At 33.8% G+C, this 10,983-nt stretch overlaps 2 protein-coding genes across 15 annotated transcripts in view; one reads left to right on the forward strand and one right to left on the reverse strand.

The window, feature by feature from the left end:
• Window positions 1-10,983, forward strand: part of Fas1 (fasciclin 1 Fas1 domain-containing) — a 215,207-nt gene that overhangs the window by 198,038 nt on the left and 6,186 nt on the right. For 2 of the 4 annotated variants that reach the window (XM_076688167.1, XM_076688213.1), the window contains 4 exons: window positions 6,008-6,222; window positions 7,734-7,896; window positions 8,114-8,258; window positions 8,529-8,570. In XM_076688167.1, the coding sequence (XP_076544282.1) occupies window positions 6,008-6,222; window positions 7,734-7,896; window positions 8,114-8,258; window positions 8,529-8,570 (565 nt within the window). Of the gene's footprint in view, window positions 1-338; window positions 366-6,007; window positions 6,223-7,733; window positions 7,897-8,113; window positions 8,259-8,528; window positions 8,571-10,983 lie in introns of all 4 variants that reach the window. The other 2 variants (XM_034328174.2, XM_076688194.1) reach the window with 2 other exon arrangements.
• The window catches only part of LOC143305350 (uncharacterized), a 100,534-nt gene that overhangs the window by 40,012 nt on the left and 49,539 nt on the right, over window positions 1-10,983 (reverse strand). For 9 of the 11 annotated variants that reach the window (XR_013062250.1, XR_013062259.1, XM_076688605.1 and 6 more), the window contains one exon: window positions 967-1,007. Coding sequence is in view for 6 of the 11 variants with exons in the window: in XM_076688605.1 (XP_076544720.1) it covers window positions 967-1,007 (41 nt within the window). In the remaining 5 variants the exon portion in view is untranslated. Of the gene's footprint in view, window positions 1-966; window positions 1,008-9,981; window positions 10,151-10,983 lie in introns of those variants that run through there. The other 2 variants (XM_076688583.1, XM_076688568.1) reach the window with 1 other exon arrangement.

A 10,983-nucleotide genomic window follows, 5' to 3' on the forward strand; every position in this document is an offset into this window, starting at 1 on the left:
CAATTTTTCAAAAATTATAGATTCATTATTATCATTATAACAGTGGCAGTAAATAAAAACTTCGGATTCACCAAACGACCTATATTAATTAATTATTTTCTGTTCCAGTTTCAATAATACTTCAATCTAAAGCAAATTGAAACATCTAATCATTACTAATCATTACTACTCATATAATTGAAAAAAAAATATATGAAATATCCTTCAGTTTGAACATTTTCATTTTCATTACTTTAATTCCTCATTTGTATATTTTTTGAATTAAAAAAAGGAAGTATCTAACTGAAGTGCAGGTTTTGCAAATTGATTAACCCTATTGTTCTGTTTTTTGTTTAAAGAAATCCTCGAACGAGAAGTCACACGGGGTAATTACATATTTATACAGCTTTCAGTGTTTCTCTGTTCACTATTGTGAAACTCTCTGCATCTTTCTATCTTTTTCTTCTACTATGCCTAAATTCTATTCTTACAATATTGATCCCGATCTTCAAACCCTTGTACAAACAATTATTTTGTACTTAATACCAGTATAAATGAAGCCCCTAATGACTTAATCGTAATTTCTTCCTATCTATTACCCATGCTTGCCCTTCTTCTAATGCTACTCGTTTGCACCTTCACTAATTAATTAGGCACCTGTCGATGTTGAATTTTCTGTGTATATATGATTTTTTATTGGATATTTCAATCGCGACAAAATGTACAGTACTTTTGTGTAGATATTGTATCAGACACCCTGGTATTGGTTGTATTTAAACTAAAGAGATTTTTTTGTTATTATATTTGTTAACTTTCTATAATATGATTGCAAAACTAAATAATAAAATACCCCTAGAAATACTTATACTTTCAAATCACAATGTGATCATTTCTTCCAGTACTTCATAATTTAATGGTACCAAATGGTTGAATTAAAAAAATTTTTCGAAAGAACTAACTACAGGTATCATAAAACATGCGACTCACCAAACGTTGATCACCAATCGCCATCTTGCTCCAATTGTCATCTGAAAATTGATAATTACAATGATTAGTACAATATAGTGCCATTATATAAATTCTTACAAATTGATTTAATTAGCAGATCAAAGCATTAGGTCAACTATGTCCTATAATAAAACTAATAAAAATGAAAAGTAAAATTAAAAAAAAAAAAAGAAACCCCTGTCTCAATAGATTCTCCCTTGCTAATTGAAGTTCCAACAAATGTTCCATATAAATGTTGAAAGCAGAAACCCTTTTCTAACAAGCCGTTTCGCGATTCAAAGTAAACCATAGTTCATTACGAGTCGAGCCATTGAGACTGCGAATAATATTGACTTGTGAATATCGAACTTCGGACCGATGTTACATTAATCGGGCGTTATATAAACGAGCCGGAAGTTCCTAGAAGTGGCGTTAAATGAAAATGAACCACCCTGGACGAACTCGATAAGGAGGCTCGGTCCCTCAGGATTAAGTGGATTGGTGAGGTAAAAGTTCGACGAAAGACGTCTAACGTCATAACAACACGGGTCTACTTCTACTCTCTCTTCAAACTTTTCATGAAAATCAACCACCAAGAACCCCTGTTCCTTCGTTTTCTTCGCTCCTGGCTAGCTCATTATCATCCAATCAGCATGACAAAACTTTTCGGTGGAATAACAAAAAGCTCTCTGCTATTTTACCTCGTATCCTCTAGCGATGATGGAAAAAATATAAAGACAGTGGAGGAAAAGTTAACTCACAGTTTCATAAATGGTTATAAGAAAGTATAATTTCACTATACCCTATTGCTTTGGATTTTGCTACAGTTTTTCAATTTTGAAAATATTTTTAATTGCTTGGATATATTAAAAAAGCTTTTTATACTGCAAATTTTATTCAATTAAAAAATTTTTAGTCCATGTAAGCAAAAATGTAACAAAATGATGGGCGATTAAAAATTTATTTCATGTAATTCAGTCATTATTCTGGAATGTCTGAAAAATAATATTTAATTAGTAGAATCTATAGAAGAATTTATACATCCTTTGAATAAATTTAACCGAGTTGATTCTTTTCGTCGCATCGTTTGCGGATTTACCGTTTGTTTATACACGCGTTTGCGCGAGAAAATTTATGGGATGATGCAGAAACGTTTTACAAATCCGGAATGAAAAATTATACTTTAGTCGGCGATAATAAACGACTGAAAGTACCGCGAAAAATACGATTTCGAACGTAATTCCTTTCGTAAGTGAAATATTTCTGGTCTCACGATTCGTTTAACTGTTACCGTCAATTTGATAAATTGCTTCGATCTCAGCTTCGATTCGTGTAAGCTGGGAATTATTTTTAAAATCATTCTCACCTGGTGTAACTACCATGCTGTAATAAAAATAATGATTCTATTATCCTTCTTTTGAAACTATCATTTAAGAAGAATTAAGTTCATAATTATGTAATTTGTTAGCTTGACAATTTTAGTATCCTTAAAGATCCATTTACCATTCTGTTCCTGCAATGAAAAGCGACTAAAGAGCAGTTAATTTGGTCTGTTGAAGATAAATGCAGATATGATTATGGCTTATATGCACCACGTGCGTATAAACATATATGTGGGAAAATTAGAATTAATATTTCCTTTGTTATATGTACCTTCCATACTCCATCCAACGAGACGAGACAGTAAACGCAAACCTCGACCGAATCGTTTGAAGAACTGGAAACAACTGAGCTTCGACCCTGGGTCGAGCGCGAGAATTTGTAAACAAATCCTGACTCGTCTCGTTGGACGGTTAATTTACTAAATTTTATAATATATGTATAGTAATTAAAAGTCATATTATTTATTACATTATATATTATGTATTATTTATAATATATATTATATTAAATTTTTTTTACTACTTTTTATTCATCTCTTCTTCTCATTTACATTTTAACCTTTATAATATTAAAATTTTAAATAATAATCACTCGAGATATTAAATTCCTTAAAAATCACATTTATTAATTTTATGAAATAATAATGAAAATAAGAAAAAGTCGATAAGGTAAACCCTGAAAACGCAATATTAATAAAATCAAGTAATTTAGAGGGAAATGAAGTTAATCTCCTTCTCTTAATTTAAAAGTTTCTCTCAGTTATTAGTTTTTAGAAGATAATAACGAAATATTTGTGTGGAATTTCATTCGTTCGATAATCGATACCAACATCTGGGCGAAAATTTCAACGTTACGCGGAAATCTCGTTACTCCTGATTAGAACGATTTACTTGTTGTTTACTATAATTAATGTGTATATCGTAGATGCTAAACGAAGGCAAGTATAGTCAATATTCGAAGCCGTTGTTAATAAATATCCGCGCGTATTACTCGATCGATGTTGTTTAATAACCGACAATTAGCGAGCCGATATCAGCACACCTGTTTCACCTGTTATCGTAATCCATTGGTAAATTAATTCATGCCACACTTCCATTTTGCATTACTCTCCTTGTTCGCTGATAACTTAAATTCTTATTAAGAATTCAATGGACCAAGCTGTAACCTGTTACTATCCAAAATTAAAAGGACTGTTAACCAAAAATATTTAATCGTGTTTAAATAAATTTAATTTTTTATTTTATATTATTTTCTTTCTAATTTTACCATTCTTTTGCAAACTTTTTATAAAAAAAGAAATAGATAAAATTAGAATTTTTTAATTTCAAAAACTATAAAAATGACTTCAATTATTTGCACATAGTCTGTATTATACGTGGAATATATTTCATTTTCTGTCAATTAAGTATTAATTAGTAGCAAAACTAAAGTCAGGCAATCTTGATTACGCACGCTATGACACTTTATACGCGCCAGTAGAATGTTAATTTATTAACAAGCGAAGGTAGTAATTAAAGGCAATGTTCCATATCGACGTTCCGAGTGATTGAAGCACGGATATTCAAGTGTAATTAGCTATAACGCTGATATCGCGTAATTGCATTCTCTGATTAAAATCGACAATCACTGACCAGACTTGAAGTATTAATACCTACACATAGATCTACCTTAGAATTTTGTCCTCCTTAGTTCAATTGTCCGAACAGGATATTTTTAAAATCCACCTAATCTTACAATCCTGTGTGTACTCTGAGAATAAGAAAAAAGGAATTTATACAATTTTACATGGATATTAAATCTGAACTAGCATTTGTTTCTTCTTTTTATCGTTCTGCAGAAACTCTGGTCGCTCGAAATGTACGCGGTTTTTCATTCCAGAGCTGGACCGATTTGCATTAAGCAGCTCCTGGACGTTGCTTTCACACCAATTTATCTCGAGGATATGTTTTATATCAGACCGCTGCTTTATGACACCCCGTTACAGCTCACGATGAAAAGATAAAACAGTTGTGGGGAGGGAAACACTGGAGTTTTTCGTAACGCGACCTGTCCAGTCTCGTACGAGATTATGCTTCTCCCTTTTTTTTTTTTCTACAACTGTGTCCAACCCGTGTACATTCGTAATTAATTTATTCGACGTTGTACAACGCACGCAATCCGCTTGAATTTTTGTTCACTCGAGGACAATAAATGGCACTTACAACTCGGCTGGATTCAACGGAATCGCGAAACAAGCGGAATTAAAGCAACAAAGAATTATGTATACTTTGGTGAAGATATCTAACAGGTGCTGATTTACTTCACTCGACTGGGATTTATCCAAACAATGTTAGATAATTTTGCTACTTTCCAGTAAAATTTAGTTAACAAAAGGAATTATTAATTTTGTACCAACTACTGAGAATGGTTCATATCACCATAAAATTTATCAGAAAACAAAAATGAAAGAATAAATTTAAAATAAATTGAAAAGAAAAGGTATAATAAATTTATGCAAAAGAAGATGAAAAATCGAATGAAACGTAAAATGAAGAACATAGAAGGTGCATGAATCGTATGGAATAAAAAAATAAAAAATAAAAGGAAGAGAAGTGATCTCTTCCAGAAAGAGGATTATAGGAAAATTCTTTGCAAGAGAGGCATGGATTTTCATGGAATTTATTCGATCTACCCTTTGAAGCAGCTAGTCGCTAGTCCCGCCAGTACGTGCATCTATCTACGAATACGACGGCAACTCAAGATCAGAAAAGTAACTGGAAGTGGTGCAAAGTGCAAATAGGAAAATTCATGAGCAGGGGATCAACCAGAAAAGGAATCACTGCCCTTAAACTCTTTTCTACTCCCTGCGTCTCTCTTTCTCTATTTTTTAGATCGCTTCTTCTCCCTCCCTTCCGCTTTCATTAAATTGTGAAATTTTGAATTCCGGAATCGTGGAATTCTAAAATCTTAGAATTGTGGAATTTTTAATTCTGAAATTGTAAAATCCTGGAATCTCAAAGTTTTAAAAAAATGAAGGGACCAGTACAAATTTTTAAGGAGCCATGGGGGCATATGTAATTTTGGAAGATAACCGAATGATAACCAAATACCTATAATAAGACCACAAGAGTAGATAAAATTAACAGCATGAAATTATGCTGAATCACGAATCTCTTCAGGAAATTATTGCATTAGGTTTCTTTTTCCTTTTTACACGAATACATACAGATGCACACATAACGAAGAAGACTTATTGCCAACTATCTAACTACATTCCCTCCAATTCTCTTCTTTCTTCGCTGTTGGAGAAACTTTCCAGCAGGATAGCGTGCATAACTTTTAACTCTGCCCCTCGTCTTCTGTCGTAACTCGCAGTTAGATATGTACGAGTTCTTGTTTGCACGAGGCTGACTTTCAACAGTTCTTCGAATAAAATCGTGGGTCGCTTGTTAATTACAAAATAATTTACCAAGTTGTAAATCAGCTTGCACAATGTTGATAATTTAATTCTAAACTTCTAAACTTTATCAACTTATAAATAATTATAAGACTCAAGGATTTGATTTATTCGAAGAACAAATTCATTTTCACTTCCTCTGTACCCTCTATCGCTGTTTCAGTGTTTTCAAGCACGTTAAATCTCTTATGGTTATCTTAAAAATTCATTGATTTATTATAGGTGTCTACGGCGGCAGACAGGAAGAAGCTCTATTTCAATGTAGTTCAAGAACCAAGCGGAAATCAGATTGTTACCGTGGAAGGTGGTGGCGTGAATGCAACAGTGGTCACCGCAAACATTGCTGCTACCAATGGATTGATCCACATCATTGATAGGGTTCTTGGTGTACCATATACTACTGTGTTCGATAAACTTAGGACTGACCCCATGCTTAAGTGAGTATAAATTATTATTTTTTTATTTGTTATGGTAATTAACACGTTGAATGCCACAGTGAAGATGGGCATGTATCGAAGTTCTAATTATTAAGAATAGGAATAATTAATTTTCAAATTTCAAATTTCATGCTTTAATTTAATTAAAATGTAGTAACAAATCTCTATTCCAATTACTATAAACGTGCTCCACTTGACAGAAACTATAAACAGTAAACCTTACGGTGGAAATTGGGTAGTTCTAGGGTTACACGTCGATCTATTAAATTCGTATCGAACCCTATTGTTCCCAATTCTCTATCGATACCATCACCCTAAGTTTAACTAATAAATGAATTTCGTTCCAGGAGATTCACGTAAGATAGGTAAATTCGATGGTTAATCAATTGCTTCATTCTTTCAAATTAAGATAGTAAAGTTAATATTAGTAATTTATTTTAGTTAATATAGTGAGACAAGAATATGTTGAACATTGATTAACTTTTATTAACACATTTTGATCCTCTGTAAATCTATTATTCAGCAATGTTCGTTTTTCAAAATGTATTTTCTTTCCACTAGATTGCTTTCAACGAAATAGTCACATTTACAAACGCTCGTATCGTAGATGTATTTCCAAGTTAAATCCATCGTGATTTAATTCTCTTCTCGTTATTTCAATTACCCGTGCGTCGGTAATGGAAAATCCAATTAAACGATATCCCGATGATCAATAAATAAACTTCTGTAGCGATAAAACCTCTTTTCAAACGAGTGGCCATCAGTACCTAAACATTTATGCCGACGATGTTTCATTCTATGAAGCTTCGCGTTGTAAATAATCAAGTTTAATATGTATATTGTTATTTATCTACAATTTCATATTTTCGAGAATTTCATTTCTAGGATAACTACCCACTACTCATTTATGATAATCAGGAATACGCGGGTAATAATTTAGGACAGAAATGGCAGCTAATTAAAATCACTTAGAATTAAATATTTCTACTTTACCCCACAAAATACCTTCTCGTAGTTTAGTTTCGAGCCAAGACATTTTCAGGTAGAAATTCAGTGTAGGACAATATATTATCGCAAACAAAGTGGACATGAGGGTGATCAGCAAGTTTCCCATCTTGTTACGGAGAATCGTTAGGCAAACGGCAACTAGGAAGCAGTCAGTTATGCACTGGCTTTAATGCCATTAGTCCCTTTATACGATAGCTATCGTTACTCGATGCAGTGGATGGATGGTAGTGTCAGCATTCCATCACCCCATACCATGATACCCGGAGAATTCATCGATGTTACTACTTTCCTCTACTATCTAGGCTATTCGTTACTGATGTACGTTTGCAAACATCAAGATCCACAACGTCCACTTTTTCTGTCTCGTGAAAGAGTGTTTTGAATTAAATATTATATAAAGAAACAATTTTTATATATCTCTATTTTTCATGAGAATTTCTATTATAAATGATGGTTATTTGTAAATACTGATAAATTTCTAACATTTATTCTTTCTCTTCAAGTACCACCTATTTTCTGGGACAACGGCGTGATTTCAACGATCAATTGAACGACACCACGAAGCGTTTCACCTACTTTGCTCCCCGAGAAGATGCCTGGAAGTCAGCAGCCATCAGTTACCCCTCTACCACTAAGAAAATTTTTATGAATGACTTCAGCTATCACGTGAGTACTATACTCTTCTGATCAATAGTGTTAATGACACTCGAAAATTGCTCTAAAGAAAGAAATGGTACAAAAATGGGACAATTTTAGAAAATTTTGGTTCCCTTATTACTGCAACTAGCGAGAGTTCAGAAATGTATTTTTTTGTTGGTAAAAATTAAGAAAATAATTAACAAAATTAATTTGATTCATAACATATAAATAATTGATATTTTAGACGAAACAAATCCTGGAACGACACCTGGTGATAGCAGACGAAGCGTTCACAATGGCAAAGCTAAAGGAAATGAAACACAACGACACCATAATCCTTCCAGCCGCCAGAGACAGCCTGAAGCTTCGTATCCGGGACTACGGTGAAAGTGAGTAGAAAATGATCCTTTCTCCACCGATGAATTTGCATAAGCACTCTGTTGCAATACGATCCAAGATATCTTCTCAGATACACTGAACGTTTGTTTCAAATATCGTCACTACTCAACCGTAAATGTGTCCAGAACAAATTCCTTGTTGTTGTCGTGTTGTCGTTTAGCGAACGGATTTAACGAGTTGAAAAGCTTCGTTGAAAGCTCCGTAACTAGTACAGTCCATCCTGGTCAATCTCAAACCTGGTACTATTTCGTTACGTTTAGATGACAAGTACGATGAAAACGCGATCCGTCCAGAAACATTCGGTGAGTGAGTTCAGTGTTTAGACGTCGCCGGTGAGCGACGACACGTGCTTTCACCACGTACGAGCAACGCACACATTGTCGATTTGTCAAGGATTCTTCGCACATTTTCACGCACACCGTGTTTAACGCGCGTACACTCGACTATTGTACACCTGGGTACAACGAAGGCTTTTATGGGTTAAGGGAAAGGATGGAGGGAGGAAGCTTTCATCACTTTCCTTCTAGGCTAGGAAGATCCTAAGGAGGACCTAAGGAGAGCCTAAAATAGGCATTCCTACTGTTATACTTGCTTTTAATTAATAATCAGAGAAGAATATGAGGAGTGTACATTTAAGTGGAATGTAAACTTTTCTTGATTAAGGAGGGAGGTAGAGGAAGAAGCCTTTCTCCATTTACTTTCTATCTTGGGAAACCCTGGAAGTATCTAAAGAGGACTCTGGGAGAACTCTGGGTGAATCTAGGGACAATCCTGAGTAAACCTAGGGAGAACCCTGGGAATACTTAGGGAGGACTCTAGGTGAATCTAAGGAGAGCCCTGGGGAAACCTTGATTGAACCTAGGGGAAGATCTATGTAAATCTAGGGATAACCCTGGGGTGCCTAGGGAGAATCCTAGCTAAACCTATGGATAGTATATACAAATTTCATACGGAAACTCTTTAAAAAAACAGACATTGATGCCTAACATATCTACACAATTTCGATCTCTACAAGTCGGCAAATATCAAAGAAAATTACTCAATCGACGTATAGCAGGAAGTGACGAAACTTTCACGAAAGCAATATACGAGAATCGTTTGAACACGTGTCCTCGTTCGCACTTTTGGAAACATGTTCCTTCGTTGCGATTACCTTCGAAATCAATCAAGTACGCGCGTTTCATGCAGGCTCGATGCTTGAAAGGAATGCTTAATTGTACTCAAAATACGTAGATCGCGCTTTGCTTCACAATTATTCACATTATTGCTTTTTTTGGGCGCACGATGAAAGGAAACATACTTTCTTTGATTCGCATCCGAATAAATCGAAAACGTTCATCGAGCTAGATAGACGCAGCAGCCTTTCATATTTCTTTGTCTCACCCTCTTTTATTATAGAATCCTTTTTCTTGGTTCTACAATAATAAGACAAAATTAGTTGAAAGATAATATTGCAAGCTAATTTACTGCAAAAGGCTGTATAATATGCAAATAATTATTAATTACTTGTAGCTGCTTTTGCTGATTACATTTTTCATTTGGATCAATGCAGATTTGCTTGAGAATTATGTAGTGACTTTAATTTTGAGCTTTTTGGGTAAAATTAAAATTAAAGTTTAAATTAAATTTAAACAAAAAAAGATCAGTCTGTGTAAATTTGTGTTATATCCATTTCACATGAAAGAAAAAAAATACAGCGAAACAAGAACTTACGAATTTGGATAGATGCGAATGTTTCCACGCGAAACACATTGGTCGCTATTTCCTTTTGCCACGATAAATGGCCAAAACGAATGTGAAACAGAACGATATGGACACCTGTAAATTGTCCTCGGCTCGAGTTATCTGGGGTCACTTTTAATTTACACCCTTCACGACAAGCTTTTTGTATCACACCACGTTATCAAACAAGATATGCAATTTATTTTAAAGAAAATTAACAAAATCATCTTTCTATTATAAAATATATGACATTTGCCTTCCAAGAATCAAATTTACCATCTCAAAAAATAAAAAATAAAAAATTTTATACGATGAAACCATTTTAGAATGATTTATTAATCGTTTTTTTTTTCATAATTATACTATTTTTAACCCTTTCGCTATGGTCGTCTTTGCCAAAATATGCTTCTGTACATTTGTATATTAAATTCATGAATTTGCCTTATTTTCTATGTTGATTGTCATTTTTACAATTTCTATTGCATGATTGCTATGTTAAAATGTAAATGCTTTATACCGGACGATTATGTCGCTCTTGGTAGCGAAAGGGTTTAAACGATTTGACTGACGAGAAAAATTCATTGTGACACGATTCAATTTCGATACACGACAATTTCGCGGTTTCCGGCCACTCTCGGTAAGTGGTGACCGAGAAAGAACGTGCACAATTATGGGTCGAGACCGCAAGACGATTTATTATGCACCTTTCGACAGCCATTTAAATGCAAATGCCTTGATTACCCCCCGGTGCTAATTGCTACGTGCTCGTTCGTCTGCGAATCGCGAATTGCCAATGTGTTTTATGCTTGTAACGAATATTATTGCCTTACAAATTTGTAACGCGTTAATTTATGTGACCGTCAATATATTAATATAATAAAATGATTTCAAAATTAAATTCCTCAAATAACAATTACGAATCAAATATTCAATCTTTTTCAATCAAAAAAAAAAAAATTTAACTAATGAATCTATCCTGCCCAAATATAGCTA

This window comes from Osmia lignaria, chromosome 1 (genome assembly GCF_051020975.1).
Source record: "Osmia lignaria lignaria isolate PbOS001 chromosome 1, iyOsmLign1, whole genome shotgun sequence".
In the NCBI taxonomy this organism is placed as follows: domain Eukaryota; kingdom Metazoa; phylum Arthropoda; class Insecta; order Hymenoptera; family Megachilidae; genus Osmia; species Osmia lignaria.